This window comes from Ostrea edulis, chromosome 6 (assembly GCF_947568905.1).
Source record: "Ostrea edulis chromosome 6, xbOstEdul1.1, whole genome shotgun sequence".
In the NCBI taxonomy this organism is placed as follows: Eukaryota; Metazoa; Mollusca; class Bivalvia; order Ostreida; family Ostreidae; genus Ostrea; species Ostrea edulis.
Genome location: NC_079169.1, coordinates 48,289,414 through 48,307,910, shown reverse-complemented (window position 1 = coordinate 48,307,910; position 18,497 = coordinate 48,289,414). Strand labels below are relative to the sequence as shown.

Here is an 18,497-nt window from a genome sequence, read left to right as displayed (position 1 = left end):
TTTTAGTTTCTATATGCTCTATATTAAGCTCCCGACTCAAGAGATGTTATCAGCACAGGTATCGAAATGATGAATAATTTGACCTGTGTAAGATTTTCTTCTCTGGGAACCCCATTGGCCAACTCCGTTACCCATGGCAACTACGTCCGCATTTTCAGTGGGTCGTAAGTATTCGAAATTTACTTAAAAGAATATTTTCCAGATAAAATAATCATGGAAGATGCAAAACGCTATGAAAATCTTTTATGCACACACGCTGTCATCGTAGCACTGTGCTATTTTCAAAATACAGTGTATTTAGGTTCATGTTTACATTATCACAATGAAAAAAGTTTAAACTTTGATGTTTATCGTAGATTCCGTAGTTGTGGTTTCATTAACAGAACGATCACGGCTGTTCGATAGTTTAGGAGGTTTGCTGAAAAATAGATCCGACTAAAATTACCAGCATTGTATTAAATGACTTATTGGAAAAAATATCATGATTTCTTTTAACACGCCATAATGTGTTTCATTGGTCATACTAAACACTTCTTGTAGTTCCCACATGTCGTAGATTTAGTTATCTGAGGTCAATGTTGTAAATACTGACCTCGAAAATCTACAAATGAGACGATACAAGAAAAAACAAATTCAACGTTAATAAATTTAAATGTTTATTTCAGTGGTTGTTGGTCATACGTCGGTATGATTGGATGGGGACAACAGGGGTTAAGTTTACAAGACCCAGGATGCATCAGTGTATGTTCTTGTTTTAAATGTTTGGTTTACCATTTGTACTATGTTATTCTCCAATTAAACAAGATTTTTTTAATCCATCGTTCTCAGATTAAGATACACAATTCATTTTATCACGAAGGATTTAACTATAGTGATTTTGATATGTAGCATCTATAAATTTGTTTTGAATAGAGAGACATGTAGTTGATATGCATCGAGACACAGACCCACCAAACATCTGGGTACCCTTGATAAATATGGTAGAAAGAGTCTTGCAATTCCTATTACAAAATACACAATTTTTGGTGATTTAAAAAATTAACTATTGTCATTTTATACCGCACTCTGTAGCTTTCACCTTGCATATAACTCGTCTAGATTATCATCAATTTCGTCGAAAAATTCCAAGTACTTCCTGAAATATTCGAGAATCAACCAAAGGCTTTGACCTATTTATTTTACTCGAAATAAGCTTGGACCCGATGAGCTTTCTGTAATTTCACGAGTACATAGACATTATGCACAATGTAATGCAAAAGAGCATCCTATATTTTTCATCGCATTACATTTTCGAATTGATAATCTCACCTTAATTGAAAAATACATGTGCCAAATAGTTCCAATGGCGAAAAACATCCTTCTCTCCAGCTGCACTTCGCAACCGGCGGCCATTTTAGATGTCTAAAAATAACCGCCGGTTGCGCAGCAGAGAAAGGGATAATTTCCCCCAATCGGATGCCTTGTAATAGAAGTTACACAGGTCTTAATGTATTTATACAAGACGTTCCGGCGGCCTTGTGCAACGAAACTAAAGTAAACAAATCAGGATATTATTAGGTAGCTACAGCCGTTCATGAAATGTGCCACGCCCTTGGAATGTGGCACGAGCAGAACCGAAGAGACAGGGACTCATACGTCGAACTCTATGGTGACAACATTAGAGGCGGTGGGATAAACAACATTAATTTTAGAGCACTAGATACCAGACTGACATACCCATATGACATATCATCCGTTCTTCAGTATAGTCTTGGCGTAAGATACGTGTGATATATTCATCTCATTTATATTTTTGAAAAATTGATAACTTATTTACGATGGTTAATTTATTTAGCAAACTATTATGTACAGTACACACATAAAATTTCTACTGTCTAAAACTAACCTGCTTTACTACCGTCATGTCATATATGTGTTGCTCTGTTCAAAATTTAACAATCATCACCACTACTATCAACTGTTGACAGGCTTTTGCCATCGACAGCAGTAAACCGACAATGCGCTCCAAGGATCCGAGACTGGCATTCTTGGCCGACAAAGCCAAAGGTCTAATGTACTATGACGCGCGGGAAATTACTACAGCCTACAGATGCACACGTAAGAGTTCTATACTCAATAAATGTTTGGTATTTAGCTCACCTGACCTGAAAGCTCATGTGAACATTACTGATCAAATTTTGTCCGCCGTCTGTGTTTATCTGTCCATCCGTAAACTAAGAAATAGTGAAAATATGGTGGCATCTTTTAAAAATCTTCCCATGAACCATTGGACCAGAAAAGACAAAACTGATATCAAAGCGTCCTTACAGGGACTGGTTCACGATTTTTGAGAATTTTTTTTTTTCATTTTTGATGTTAAACATTAAAAATATAACCGATTTAAATGTTGACAGTCAAAATATTGACCTTCTGAATGCAAGAATAAAAGCAATATTTTAGCCCTAAATCTGTGTTATGTAAACAAAGACTCGAGTCTTTTCATGTATAGAAACAAACATGTGCAATGTTGATTTTGTAATATAAAGCAGCATAATCACAAATTTTAACTTTTAGATGACACATTTTACCCAAAGAATGTTTGAAATGTGAAAGATATTATAAACTTAGATCAATAATCATTTCTTATGAAAATTTCGAAAACAATAACATACCGCAATCTTTGTTTACAAAACAAATAATAAACTCTCTAAAATGAGCTTCTGTGATAATGTAGAACATCAATTGTTTGGTGAAATCTTTTAAACACATTAGACAATAGATTTTGATCATTGAAAGTAAAAAACAAAATTTCGGGGGAAATTGTGAATCAGTCCTTTTAATGAGTGGAGATTTGAATGACTTAAATCATGGTCCCTGGGGGTAGGGTGGGACCAAAATTGGGGATCAAAGTTCTACAAAGGGATATATGGAAAATATCTTTTAAAAATCTTCTGAAGACCAGCAGGGTCATGAATAGCCATACTTATATACAAACATCATCAGATACATGTAATAGATTCAAATGTGTTCAAATCATGGCACAATAGGGGAACTGTATTTTACATTGGGATATAAAGGGGAAAACGTTTTAAAATTCATATTTTTCTAGAGCAACAGTGGCATGATTAGTAGTATTGATATGCAAGTACCCACAGGTAGTGCATATTCAAGTTTGCTTGTGGCCCTTGGGGGGGGGGGCTACAGAATTTTTATATGGCAACATACATGTCCATGTATTAAAAAGCTTTTCTAAAGACCAACATGTACATATAAGGCATGTTGAGAATATGTAGGACCTTTGACGAAAAATATTTTCAAGAGTAGCAGGGCCACACTAAATTGTGTCAATATGCAAGCGTTCCCAATTTATGTAAATTCAATATTTGTCATGAACCCTGTGGTTATGAAAGTTTGGGAAGTTTTGTTTACATAATGCTCTACATAAAGATAGGGAGAAATCTAAATCTTTATTTAAGATACTCTTCTCCAGACAGCAACACCATATTAGTCATATTTATTCATTCCTATGTTGTGTGGATTCAAGTTTGGTGAAATAATAACCCAATGTGTGGCTAAGTTAAGGTCATAATATGGGTTTAAAAATTGTCATGAAAATAAACATATGGTGATGAAGAACAGCACGGCCAAGGAAACTCAGGTGAGCATTGTGGCCCATGGACATCTTGTTTTTTCTAGTTTCAATTTGTCAAACATTGTACTTTGTTTGATTTATAGATACATTATTATATAGATTATAAGTTATTCATTTATTAGTAGGGTGCAACAACCCACCTCAATGTGAAAATGGCGGATATGTAAACCAGAACTGTCGATGCCAATGTCCTTCGGGATTAACAGGCAGCACGTGCTCGTCTGTCAGGTCACGTGAAGGTAAAGAAATATCGCGACATCTAGGATACAATGGTATGATGAATTCTATTTCAGACGTAACTTTGAATACAATATGTTTGTTGCAATCGTATGCAGGAATTATGTAACAGTTTGCCAACAAAAGATAACTTGCCATGATACATTTCCTGTAAAAGTCCCCATAATTCAGAATTTCTTAATGTTTGTGATCTAAAAGATTTCCTTATAGTTAATTCCTGTTCATTTTATCGAATTTTGATACTCGAATGAGTCTTAAAAGACGACAGACAATTCTTTTTAGAAAGGACTTTGTTACATCTATAATCACTCATTTTACTGATATTCGGCGCATCGTACATTAATTAATGAAACACTTGATTCAGGTTGTGGAGGTGTGATATCATTATCGATAAACGAAGAACAAACGATTACATCATCAAACTATCCCCACAATTACAATGTAGGAGAAGAGTGCGTCTGGCTGGTGAAGGTATTCACTGTAAACAAGTTCAATATCCTTCTTCATTATAAACGCTCGCAAAATACTCCGCAAAGGAGCTAGTGCGGGTTTTGTAACATAAATCTACAGTTCTATTACATTCTAAACTTTAATTCCAATTTGGGTACAGAATGGTGGTAAAGCTTTTCTTTACGACATTTTATGTATTCTCAAATTGCTGTGGGTTTTGTTGTTGTTGTTTATTGGTTTTTAAAGTATAAATTCTAAAATGTGTCACTCACATAGAGATGGCACATATAGTTTTAGGTGAATCACCACAAATTTTGACCTACATACATGAACTCCGGCCTCTAGCAGGGTGTGTCCCTTATCGTGGCAATGGCAATTGTGACGCGGGACATGTATTCGAATGACCTGTAACTTTGACTTTTAATGCCGGGCTCTTGGCGAAGGAACATTTTTAACCGAGAACATGGAATAATTCCAAGAGCTCGGTGGTAGGGTTTTCGTTTCGTAACCTGTAGGTTGTGAATTTAAGCCCCGTTCGTGCCATGGCCGCGTAAACCCAAGACGTTAACATAAGTAGTAATTGATACTTTGCAAAACGTTCGGGATTTAGAAGCTGGGAATCACGGGTCTTTCGGATATGTCCTTTAAAACGGAGGTTCCTTGTCGCGATAGGCTTTGGCACGTTAAAGAATCCTCACTGTTACAGCCCCGAGCGCTAAACATAGGTTTAAATTTGTGGTACATGTACTTCACCAATCTCTACCCAGAGTTATCGTTCCTGCTATGCTCCACTAATACCTCTGTCAACGTCTAAAATCATATCAAAACGTACTAAAACTAACTTAGCATATCAAACTGTAATGATCATATCTAAGCAAATCAAACACTTGTCTGAATTTTATAAACGCAGAAGCTGGTAAATATGAGACACCTGAGCGAATTAAAAGGTTTTATATAAATATTCATTCATTCATTCATCCAATAATACTAGAATAATCATGAAATTCGTTGTTTTTGTGAACTTACTGTAAGATTTTAAGCTTAACACTAAAACTTGTAAAATCATACTTTATAATGCAATAGGTAGAAATAAGTTTTGCCAGGAATCTTGACATTCAGACGTTGACAGATGTGTTGTCGCGTAGCGTAATACGCCCTCTGGTGAGAGATTGGTACTTCACCTACAGTTGGTGACTTATCAATGTGAGTGAAAAATTCTCAACGGGACGTAAAAGAAACAAACAACCTACTTAATAAGATGAATTTATTTACCTCACCATTTCTGTTGCAGGCACCTAGCTATCGACACATACAGATGACGATAGATTTTATGGATCTTTCAGACAACGGTTTCGATGCTTGCTATCATTGGCTGGAAGTTCGTTATAACCTCATGGGACAAGATGGTCCCGAGTAAGTTGGCTTACTATGTATATATTTATATTCATTACTTTTTAGTGCGAGGGAATAGTTTGTTTTAGAATATAAAACAGCTTCTACTGTTACTTTTACTGGTATTTTATCATCTATCTTACTTCAGCTACGAATGTAAGCAATGTTACCGAATTATAATTAGATTGTGAAAGCTAATCAGGAATTGACCGGGTTCTGAATCCAATATTTTATGAGTTAGATGGATTGACCAAAAAACCGACGGTTTGGGTTTCTCAACACTATCCTAATCTCGTGTGTATTGAATAAGAAATTTATGATGAATATAAAGATATTGGTTTATGAAATTAGACTATGCGGTCTGCGAAAAGCTGAAAGATTCTACACAACACCAGACGAGTTAAAGAATGTGATGATCTTAAAGTTCAATACAGCTGTTTCAAGCGATAAACCAGCATCTAAAGGATTTCACCTGACAGTCAGAAGTATAGGGGCAAGTGAGTATAATGTGTTGATTTCACCTGACAGTCAGAAGTATAGGGGCAAGTGAGTATAATGTGTTGATTTCACCTGACAGTCAGAAATATAGGGGCAAGTGAGTATAATGTGTTGATTTCATCTGACAGTCAGAAGTATAGGGGCAAGTGAGTATAATGTGTTAATTTCATCTGACAGTCAGAAGTATAGGGCCAAGTGAGTGTTGGATTTCCTCATGGAAAAAGATGGTAACGTATTGTTTTATAAAGCAACTGTTAATAGAAAATATCGAAGACGTAATTTCAGAGATAACAAAATCATAAGAGAATATAAAAAACATCGTCTAATTCAGTTTGAAAAAAAGGCTAGTATAATTAATTTCTGTATCAAAGTAAACATACAGTATTTTAGCTTACTTTGACGGATTATGTGATCAAATCTTAAATTGGTTGTTTAATTGTGTTTTAAGGTTGCATTGACCATCCCTGCAAGTTTGGCAAATGTTTGAACACTGACACGTCATACAGGTGTGAATGTCACGCTGGGTTTTCTGGAACTAACTGTGATCAAGTCAGTGATGGTAATATATATACATGTATACATGTATGTATGTAAACACAATTTTCTTTGTTTAAATTAGTGTCAAATACATCAAAGCTGCCAAACATTGAGAAACTAACGATCGCAATATTTCTGGAATTGAATGTCTTGCAAAACAAGGTATTTTACCATGCGCTGATCTCATGAATTTCTTATTCTTCCAGAGTCCATGAATATGTATGCCAACTTTGATGACCATGGATTAACGTTTTTACAAAATGTTGCAGGAGACACGTTTGACTGGACCCTGAACTCAGTATTCTTTTAGCATGTTTTGAAACAAAAGATAAATGTAATAAATGTATCCAGTGCTATTAATTGAATTGTATTATTTGATATTAATCTATGCATAATAGAACATATAATCATAAAACCAATCAATATATATGTATTAGTTGATAGAAATTAATTCGAATAGTGTTGTCAACTTTACTGCTAAATCATTCATCCCAGAAAGTAACTATTCAACTAATTTGGAAGACAAACCATAGCAAACTTTTAATGAATGTCTATCTGCAGAACCGTAGCTATCTGAGAAAATATTGGGACAGATCAGAGAGCTACAGAATCACCCCATATAAAAACCTTCGATTTACGGGGCACAAAAAATGCGCACGGTTTAGACATTATATCGCTATATTCTTGCATCGCATGAATTAAAGATAAAAAAAAAAGTGCCAATATATTTTCCTAGAAATATTTTGATTTTAAATTAATGAGACGGTGATGCAAGAATATAGCGATATAAGGCCTCAGCCGTGTGCATTTTTTGTGCGTCGTAAGTCGAGGGTTTTTATAAGGGGTGGATTTGTAGTTCTCGGATCTGTCCGAATATTTTCTCAGTGAACTACAGTTCTGCAGCTAGTGAATGTCATGAAAATGAAATGCTGAATCTCTATAAAGATTACCATTGTAATTTTCTGAATAGGATTCAACCCCTTCTTCAAATACGGGACCAAGATTCGCTCATTCGGGGAAATATTACATGTACATTGAGACGTCTATGCCCAGGACGCAGGGAGATACTGCAATCTTAAGTACCAAAGTTGTCCGATTTTCTAATGGTAATGAACATATGAATGCGAATATTTACATTTCCAATGTTTTTGCTTAAATTTCGATATCTTAACCCACTGAAATAATAGCCCCATGAATGTGAAAATTGTGCGTATGAATCTTGATAGATATAGTAAGGCTATTTTGATGGCTGGGAATTCCGTTAGAAATAAAAGAGAATGTAATGATAAGAAATAAATTTCATTTTTGAAAATACATGAGGATTTGCACAGCAACGCTTCAGGTCAGCATACATGTACTTTTAACGAGGCGCTAATGCACTTTATAAGTATGCGTACAATATGGCAGTTCATGCCCTCGTGTATTTTCAAACATGAACATTTTGTAAATTTAGCAACATTATATACGAGCAGACGCATAAACTCCCCTCAATTCAGTAGTTGTTATTCATAAAATTATATGTACGATCGTTATTCCCCGAAACAAAGTTGCAAGGGATGCTGGAAGTTGACACCAACTGAATGTATCTGTGTAACCCAGGAACAAAACTGAAAACATGATGCATATAAAAGTACATTTACCGTTCCAGATTTCAGTATTAAACACTATATGGTGTTCATAACTCCTACAAAGAAAGAAAATGTGTCTTCTGGTTTAACTTTTGAATTCAAAAGGTATGAATTCAAAATAGTGAGCGATCGTAACAATTTTAAGGTCATAATCTAAATAGTACCTGTTTTCAGCCTCATACTTAGTATTGAGACTGTAGTTGGGGGAAAAGATGCTCAGTGCTTTCTAGGTCATACTGTGACAGGACAAGGTCATACATCAGTAATAAAATGTTTATAATGCTTCGGGTACCAAATAAAGAGTAACCACAATAAATGTACTAGTTACAGATGTATGTATTCATTTCTACTTCAGATATCATTAGTAATCAAGGTCAGAGTCCAGTAATGATCGTTACAGGGGTACATAATAATGTCAGAGTCCAGTAATGGCCGTTACAGTGGTACATGCTAATGTCAGAGTCCAGTAATGGTCATTACAGGGGTACATGATGTCAGAGTCCAGTAATGGCCGTTACAGGGGTACATGATGTCAGAGTCCAGTATTGGTCGTTACAGGGGTACATGATGTCAGAGTCCAGTATTGGTCGTTACAGGGGTACATGATGTCAGAGTCCAGTATTGGTCGTTACAGGAGTACATGATGTCAGAGTCCAGTATTGGTCGTTACAGGGGTACATGATAATGTCAGAGTCCAGTAATGGTCATTACAGGGGTACATGATGTCAGAGTCCAGTATTGGTCGTTACAGGGGTACATGATGTCAGAGTCCAGTATTGGTCGTTACAGGGGTACATGATGTCAGAGTCCAGTATTGGTCGTTACAGGAGTACATGATGTCAGAGTCCAGTATTGGTCGTTACAGGGGTACATGATAATGTCAGAGTCCAGTAATGGTCATTACAGGGGTACATGATGTCAGAGTCCAATAATGGTCATTACAGGGGTACATGATAATGTCAGAGTCCAGTAATGGCCGTTACATGGGTACATGATGTCTTGCTTCACTCCATCCCTTTTACTTTTATTCCAAGGCAATTTCTTATTATGTTGTGGGTGGGTCGTTTTTTCATCTCTACTCTCATCTTTCAAAATTCTTAACCATTTGATTTTTTCGTATCACGATCAATTATTCCTTTTACGATTACAAATCTGTTGTTTACATGGTAAACAGTGTTATTATTAACAATTGTTTATAGCACAGGAACGATGCCTGAAGTTTTATTATCATATGTCCGGCTCTACTACTGGTTCATTATCCGTGTACTTCAGTGGTACAGGAACTGTAAAAACTCTGGCTTTTACAAAATCTAATGATCATGGCAACGAGTGGATACCGGCTGAGGTCAACATTCCCGCAGTGCAGAACTTACAGGTACAGGTTTTCTTTAAAAAATCTTCGATTAAAGTATTTCACATATATCGGTATGTGGTCCTAGAATCCTGAGAATGCATGCACATTTCTAGAATAGTATGCAGTGTACAATGTGATTGTAGAGAGTTTACTTTTTTAGATCAGTTTTGAGGGAGTGAGAGGGTCAGGATACACGGGAGATATTGCGATTGATTCTGTAGAACTTACGAGTCGTAACTGTTGTACGTACAAGTTCTTTTCTTAAAAAAAAAAACACACGAAAATGTTTCCCCACAAAGTACTTCTTTCTGACTGTTTTCATGTTACGCATTGTAATAATACTAGTACGATTCCACACGATACAATGTCTGTATTCAGCGTATGCTGCAGTTACTGTTCAACCTTCCATGACTACTGTCGACGACACGTCCACCGAGGATAGTAATATCACCAATAATATTGAGACTACGCCCAACAAACAAGTCCCGACTTCTACCACAAAGCCAAGAATAGCACTGTCTTCCAATGGTATTTTCACTTTCTTCACAGTTAATAAATATAAGGGTGAATTTGTCAGAAATTTCAAATGTTGCATGTTTCGATATCATTAGAATGATTTCAGGATCACCGCATTCACTTTGTGGCTCATTGAATGAGACGACTGACTAAACATGTCAAAAGCCAAGTTAAGAATGAAAGGCGAATATAACAAAAAGTGATCGATCTCATAACTCCTATAAGCAATACAAAATAAAGAGTTGGGCAAACACTGACCCCTGGATATACCAGAGGTGGAATCAGGTATCTAGGAGGAGTAAGCATACCCCCCTGTCAATGTATCATTTGTAAATCGAATTAAAGGACGTTTGGGCTAATATGAAATCGTCAAATTCAGTGAGTCAAAGTGAATACGGTAAAAATCGATTTAGTCTACCTTTGAATTAATGTTGACATCAGTGACATGCGGATTTGAAATTGGAGCCAGCTGTTTTGTGGAGAATATTGCGCCAAAACAAGTTCAAAAGAAAGATGGAACCATGGTAGAATTACAAATGGATGATTTTGACTGGACAGTGGGACATTCGGTACGAGGAATATATACTGTATATGATTATACCAGATTTATTCCAATATAATTATGAAGATCTTACCAAATTATTCCATACTTTGAGAGAAATTAAAATATCGGCAAATATTTCTTTCAGTAAATTGTCGTTTTTATAAATAGATACCAAGTTTAAAGTCACACATGCATACCAATATTCTAGGGTCCAACTTCATCCTCTAATACAGGACCAACTGAAGCATACAGAGGACTTCGATATGCTTTCATTGAATCGTCTAGTCCGAGACGAATGGGCGACAGAGCTGTTCTAAGAACTATTGGTACTCTCGGAGGTAATGGTTGTTATATTACAACAAATCTTTTAAATCACACTCAACAATTGTAAACATGCAGATCTATTTTAAAAAATCCCATAACTGCGTAAAGCACTTTGGATATTTAATTTGTACATGTATATACCAACTATCGAATGTATAATGTATGCATTCTTTTGACACAGAAAAGTACGTGTCGGGTTTCTTGTTTTGTGTCAATGTTAGTTGAAGTTCATAATGTTTTCAAATGGAAGGGGCTAGAAATTCCCTTAAAAACAGGCATAAATTATACACATTGTACACTGGTGATTTATTACACCTTTTGGTCTTATGTATAATATTAACGCTATATATAAACATATGTCTGTACATTGTAATATTAACGTTATATATAAACATTTGTCTGTACATTGTAATATTAACACTATATATAAACATATGTCTGTACATTGTAATATTAACACTATATATAAACATATGTCTGTACATTGTAATATTAACGTTATATATAAACATATGTCTGTACATTGTAATATTAACGTTATATATAAACATTTGTCTGTACATTGTAATATTAACACTATATATAAACATATGTCTGTACATTGTAATATTAACACTATATATAAACATATGTCTGTCCATTGTAATATTAATACTATATATAAACATATGTCTGTACATTGTAATATTTATAGGTTATAGACTTTGTATGGGAAAATATGACGACCGAGTTTTTTGGCGCGTAGACGGACCGAGCTTGCGAGGTCCGTCCGCGACAAAAAACGAGGTCGTCATATTTCCCATATAAAGTCTATAACCTTTTTATTATATACTTTCAATTTCATTTAGAAACTAACAATAATTTATTTTTTACAATTTCTTTATTGGTTTAACTGAGTAAAAGATGAAAAACACGAAAAATTTGAAAATTAATGACGTAGTAATTTGTTTGTGTATTGATTGTGACGTAATGTTTGCGGGCCGGAATGTTTCCGGGCATATATCGTGTGATATATGCCCGCAAACTTTTAAAGAAAAAAGAAGAGAAGAAATTGAAAGTATATAATAAATTGTAATATTAACGCTATCTATAAACATATGTCTGTCCATTGTAATATTAACACTATATATAAACATATGTCTGTACATTGTAATATTAACGCTATATATAAACATATGTCTGTACATTGTAATATTAACGCTATATATAAACATATGTCTGTACATTGTAATATTAACGCTATCTATAAACATATGTCTGTACATTGTAATATTAACGCTATATATAAACATATGTCTGTACATTGTAATATTAACGTTATATATAAACATATGTCTGTACATTGTAATATTAACGCTATATATAAACATATGTCTGTACATTGTAATATTAACGCTATATATAAATATATGTCTGTCCATTCTACAAAACAGAGCAACTACAAGGAAATTCAATAATATATAAGGTAGGCTGAATTTCCTCTGATATTTTAAAGCAAACTGCAGAGAAAGTCTCAATTTCATTTATTGTAAAATAAAAACTATCGAGAAAGAGAACACAAACAAGAGCTCATCAAAAAAGGAAAATTTTCCTCTACCTTTACTGAGTGAATTTACTTTTCCCTATTTCTACATGTAAACATGGATAAAATGTCGATCTATTTAAACATTTACAAGAAAATAGCCAGAAAACGTACATGTGAAAAAACTTCTATTTTCATATAACATTGCATCGACAATGAAAATATTTTTTTATATATTTCGAAAGCAGGGAATATATATGCTTTTAAAAATATATAAGGTACTGCATGTATAGTGGATATGTATTTTAATATTGCATGTAGTTGAGGGTAACATTGAAAATTTTCATCCCGAGAAAACCATAGCTTTATTATACTGAATGTTATATAAACAGACAAGCAGAAAAATTTAAGTCTGTTGACATTTGATCAATCACTGTCGTGCGATATTTCGTATATCGATGCAGGTATTCGCGTTTATTACAAACGTTCAAATGACGTCGTATAACAATCTACAGCAAACCGTACGTTTATGTGATAATTTTTAATATAATATCACCCGTTGTCAACTACTGTTACCCGTTGTTAGATACTATCACCCAACTAATCAAATTCGAGTATTTTACATGAAAGTATGACATACAAATCATATACTAGTACATTATGTCTGTAGTTTCAAAGATTTAAAGATACTCCTTTTATGTAGTCCTGTTTTTTTTACGCGCTATCGATCATATTGACCGATACGGTAGAGAGGGGGTAAGAAAAGATTATGAGTAGAGCATCTAAACTAGCCCCACGAGTTCAAAATATCATGCAAGATTACTCCGTTACTTTGGTCAGTTACAACTTCTAATAGTTCTGAATCTTTTCTCTCAGTGGTTTTTGGATAGAACCTTTTGATATAAACATGTAGCTTTCTGATGTTCAGTATATCAGTTGATGATCTCATGAAATGGAAAAACAAATAGGTTTATGTTAATTTTACTTTGAGGCAAAACCAATTAGCTTCTCAATTGTTTAGCACAACCGCGCAAGACACTATAACTGACTAGGGACTAGTTCAATACTTATTTGGCGCGAGTATACTTACATGTATATATTTTTTAATCCTATCTAGTGGAAATTCTTATGCGAATTGAGATTTAGAAAGGGTTTCGAAAGGACTACAAATTGTGGTAGAAGGCTTTCTTCCAGAAATCTATTTTGCACAATTTTACCATTTCTGATTGATTTAATTTATTGTAAATATTTATACCCCTAGACATGTATTCTCTTTAGAGAAGTCGAGAGGCATGCCCCTGTCCCGGGTTTAAATCACAACAGTTACTCTGATTACGTTAGCCTGCTTTTTTCTTAACTGGTCCCCTACAGTGACAGCTCCCAAGACCAGTTAACGTAAACCCGGGACAGGGGACATGTTGAAAATGGATTAAAAGCAAGTAAGTGTTGATTTCCTTGTAACAGATTTGTGCATTGCTACTAAATGTTTGAAAGCAAGTTGTTTATTGCGTAAATCCAGGCACATCTGAGTCGAAACGTCGGTCGAAGCATAAACCGTCACCGACTCCGGCATTTACACGTTTTCAAGAATCATAACATGAATGCTTGTGAAGAGAAGTCGATGAAGGCTATGCCTCTCGACTTCTCTAAAGAGAATACTAGACATGTACTACCGTTCCAATAACGGCGTGTCGCTTCGCTTTATCGCGCGGGCAAATTTAACTCACTGATGGTCGTCTGGTGTTTGGATGACCACGCTATGCCATTCTGTTTTCAAGCGAAGTAGTATGCTGTTGTTTGAACGATAGTACTTACTTTACAACATCTGAATTTGTTGCAAGTCTCTACTATTTGTAATAAGAATTACAAAATTGAAAACACTATATTTCCTTGATCGAGCTTGCAAATGTCTTGGCGAGACTTCTCAATAATTTCAATGAAACAGGTTTTAGTTTTGTTCTAAGTGACTAATTACATTGAATGAATGACGTAGTGTGGTCATCTAAACTCACTTTTATGGATACCATACGATCTTATCAAACGTAGATAGATGTTATTCAGATAGGTCAGATAATTATGAATTTAAGCAGCTTCTTAATTGTAAAAAAAAAAAAAAAAAAATTATCGTACTTAAAAGATTATACAAATTTTTATTGGCCATAAGAGATTACATGTCCTCCATGTTAACTGCATGCGATGTACAATATTATAGGATTAAACATTCTTTTTGAAGAATTTATCGATGTGTAAACTCGGGACATTTTACTCACAAACTGAATAAAGGTGCGAAGCAATTCGTTCATTGTATTATCAATTTCAAAAAATTGTATTGTTACCCCCGCACTATGTTATTTGTTTTCAAGCGCGAATGTATACATGGCGTTTTTTGGATTTATTGGTGTGTAAATTCTCGTTTAGATTTATTTCTGTCCAATCAAAACAAATATAATAAGTGATATTGGAATTATTGTATTATATACATATATTATAATACACATGTTGCATTCAATTTTACTGTTGTTGTCAAGCAGTGAATTAAATTTGAATGCTCGGTAAAGCAAAGTGGCACACTGTTATTGTAACGATAGTAAATTGGATAATGTATATATTTTCCAATAAACAACACTGACTATTATAAAGGACTTAATTGATTAACCCGATATTTTGTCTGGAAATTTAGTTTTTTGGCCAATAACCTCCACATTTTAATATTCCATCTTAAATTTTGAGGAGACAAGATATTGCTTATATACATTTTTTAAAACTGAAAATACTCCTAGAGTGTTCTATCAAACTTTGTGTATTTTAATTGCGAAAAGGTCAATACCTATTCTAATTAGTCTACTAGTATTCTTCATATCGTCAACTCCCATGATATTACATTTTCACCTGCATATGGTGTTCATGTCTCTCAATTGATTCGATACGCATGAACATGTTCGAAGTATGATCAATTATGAAATCGAGGCAGACCACTTGTAAACAAGTTGATGTCACAGGGGTTTCAACTTTCGCATTTAATGTCAGTATGTCGCAATACTCTAATGTCATTTTAATGGTTTAATTTGCAAATACAAACTATCACTGGGTCGAATGCTGTCTGATGTGCTTCATACAAATTGTTAGGGAGTTCTTTGTATACTGTATTTTGACTACGGATTTCTCGGTTTACCTTATCAAGATACAGGGTGCACGGTGGGTGTGAACGGTTAACAGGGGATGCTTTCTCCTCCTAGGCACCTGAATAAACCTCTGGTGTGTCCAGGAGTCCGTGTTTGCCCTTCTCTTGATTTTGTATTCATTATAGGAGTTATGCGATTGACCTCTGTTCGTTATCTATATTGTTTTAATGAAATGGTTGATTTATGTTCCTTGTGTTATCTTGATCAATAACAGTCACAACTAATTTATTCAAAAACATTATTAGTATATTTTACGTGCAGAAAGTTAAAGTTAACACATTGTAGCATATTAACAAGCTCGCTAACCCATTTCTCTTTCTGTTTTTGTAATTCCCTTTCAATGTATAAATAAGATATATACTTCTAAAACGTTGACAATGCTATAAAACTCAGGTTTAAACCTTTTTGATAAATATCTTTTTATATCATTCTCAGTTTTGATTAGCCTAGCATTGTTGTCTGGAGATTTGTTACCATTAATTAGCTTTCGTCTCGAGTTGACAGTATTTCATACGGTGCATCATTCAGTGCTTAAATGTTTTTAGAAACAACCCAGTGTCTCAGCTTTTCGTACCACATGTACGGGACTCTGAATGGAATGGGAACACTGAGCGTCTACTATACCGGAAGTAAAGGAATGGTCAACAGGATATTCAAACGATCAGGAAATCAAGGAAATTCATGGAACAGAGTTGCTGTAGAAATCCCGCCAACAAACGGACTTCAAGTATATCATTACATTACCTGTACTGCCATATATTCACGTAATTTATTCTCGGTGACATGTAGACGTATGCCAGTGAACATCCAATCTGCAAACATATCAATCAAATTACAAGAGACATGGATTTGTTACAAATCGTGGACAATTTGTAAACGCAGCCGTAGTCGACTTGTTTTCTAATTTTGATGTATCCCTTTCCAATGAAACGCGTAAAAATGTTACCAGAAGTTGCGGAAGACTCGCAGCGTATATACAGAATAGATGGAAACGATCTAGAAACGGTTGTCGCTTTGCTTTTCGTTCGCCATTATGAGAAATTTGCATAGTTCTCCCCTCTAAAAATAATCCTATCAAAACGTGATTAATTTACACAAACATCCAACCCTTAATTTATTTATTACCTTCAAACTATTTCCTTGGGTGTTATTTATATCACATTAACTCGTTATCTTCTAATTACACTAGTTCACCACTTAAAACAGCTGACAATGTGTTCATGTAGTTACCCTTAGTGTTTCTCAATGTTACGGTTAAGAGAGAGTTTTTAGTAAATACTAATAATTATATGTTTTCCACCTCTGTAGATATATTTTGAGGGCGTCTGCGGATCAAATTACAGAGGCGACATAGCCATTGATGACGTCATCCTGAGCGAGGGGATATGTGGTACGAGTGGTGCTTTTCCTCTAGAAAGTGGATCATTGTCAATAATAATTCTGTTACTACATATCTTGTCTAAGTACCAATAAAAGTTGTTCTGAAAAATGTTAGAAATTGTGTTGTATTTCTGAATATTAGATAAAGAGGTAAGTGGAAATTACATTCGTAAACATATATTTATAACATTACTTTATGCTAGGAATGGTAAGTGAGGTGGTAGGAAATTGATTATATACATGTATATAAGCGAGACTTGAAACAACTTAATGCATCTTTACAAATCACGGCTTCGACTGTGTAAATTGATACAATTGTTTAACACGGAAAATTTCAAAGATCTTTGTCACCTTGGAATATATACATGTATATATAATACCATAATCCTAAGAGAAAATTGTAATCCATGATTCTGATATTTGTAATTACGTAGGTATATATGTTCTCCAGTAAATGTACCGCCGCCATGTTTATATTGTTTGAAATATTGAACTGACAAGCTGTAAAGCTTAAAGTAATAAGGAACTTGAACTTGATTACGCTGACACAGCATCTGAGCACGTATTATTGTGAAGCAGCCGGCTTTGTCTAACAATCAAAATATAACGCGTTGCGTGTTTATTTTACGTCCCTTCGAGAATTTTTTCACTCTTTGAGACGTCACAAGCTGTTGGTGAAGTGCCACAAATTTAGATCTATGCTTAGAAGCTTACGACCGAAGCAGTGAGGGTTCTTTATCGTGCCAACGCCTGTCGCGACATGAAATCTCCGTTTTTAAGGTCATTCGAAAGCCCCCATGATTCTCACTTCTAAATGCCGAGCGTTTTGCGGAGGAGCAATCGCTACCTATGTCTGAGCTACCGCAACCGATCAAAATATAAAGTAGGTTGCTTATAAATTTGATACTGTGTCTAAAATTTGTTTTGTATTTTTTTTCAATTACCCATATTTGGTTTTTAAAGGGACAGATTCATTTTCTTTTTCGAGGAATAGATATTTTTTTTCAATTTGATGTTAATTAAAGAACTTAAATACAACTCATTTAAAGATGACAACCAAAATTTGGACCTTCTTATACAAGAATAAGAGAAATGGTTTAGCCTTAACACTACGTTAAGTAAACAATTAAGACTCGAACCTTGTTTATGTTAATAAACAAACCAGTAAAATGTTAATAACATTCTAATTTTACACTGACACAAATTTAACTTTCAAATGACACATTTTATCTAAAGAATAATTTAAATGTGATATGTAATGTGTATTATAAACTTAGACCGATTACGATTCGTAAACATTAA

General features: G+C 34.5%; 1 protein-coding gene across 1 annotated transcript in view; it reads left to right on the top strand.

Annotated features, from left to right (window-relative positions):
• The window catches only part of LOC125647216 (MAM and LDL-receptor class A domain-containing protein 1-like), a 35,744-nt gene that overhangs the window by 10,166 nt on the left and 7,081 nt on the right, over positions 1 to 18,497 (top strand). The window contains exons 7-24 of the mRNA XM_048873910.2: positions 29 to 164; positions 666 to 741; positions 1,558 to 1,755; positions 1,968 to 2,097; positions 3,754 to 3,870; positions 4,233 to 4,339; positions 5,610 to 5,731; positions 6,062 to 6,207; positions 6,657 to 6,767; positions 6,952 to 7,043; positions 7,716 to 7,851; positions 9,573 to 9,748; positions 9,888 to 9,969; positions 10,106 to 10,255; positions 10,685 to 10,812; positions 10,996 to 11,125; positions 16,361 to 16,542; positions 17,124 to 17,205. Coding sequence (XP_048729867.2) covers positions 29 to 164; positions 666 to 741; positions 1,558 to 1,755; positions 1,968 to 2,097; positions 3,754 to 3,870; positions 4,233 to 4,339; positions 5,610 to 5,731; positions 6,062 to 6,207; positions 6,657 to 6,767; positions 6,952 to 7,043; positions 7,716 to 7,851; positions 9,573 to 9,748; positions 9,888 to 9,969; positions 10,106 to 10,255; positions 10,685 to 10,812; positions 10,996 to 11,125; positions 16,361 to 16,542; positions 17,124 to 17,205 — 2,301 coding nt within the window. The remainder of the gene's footprint in view (positions 1 to 28; positions 165 to 665; positions 742 to 1,557; positions 1,756 to 1,967; positions 2,098 to 3,753; positions 3,871 to 4,232; positions 4,340 to 5,609; positions 5,732 to 6,061; positions 6,208 to 6,656; positions 6,768 to 6,951; positions 7,044 to 7,715; positions 7,852 to 9,572; positions 9,749 to 9,887; positions 9,970 to 10,105; positions 10,256 to 10,684; positions 10,813 to 10,995; positions 11,126 to 16,360; positions 16,543 to 17,123; positions 17,206 to 18,497) is intronic.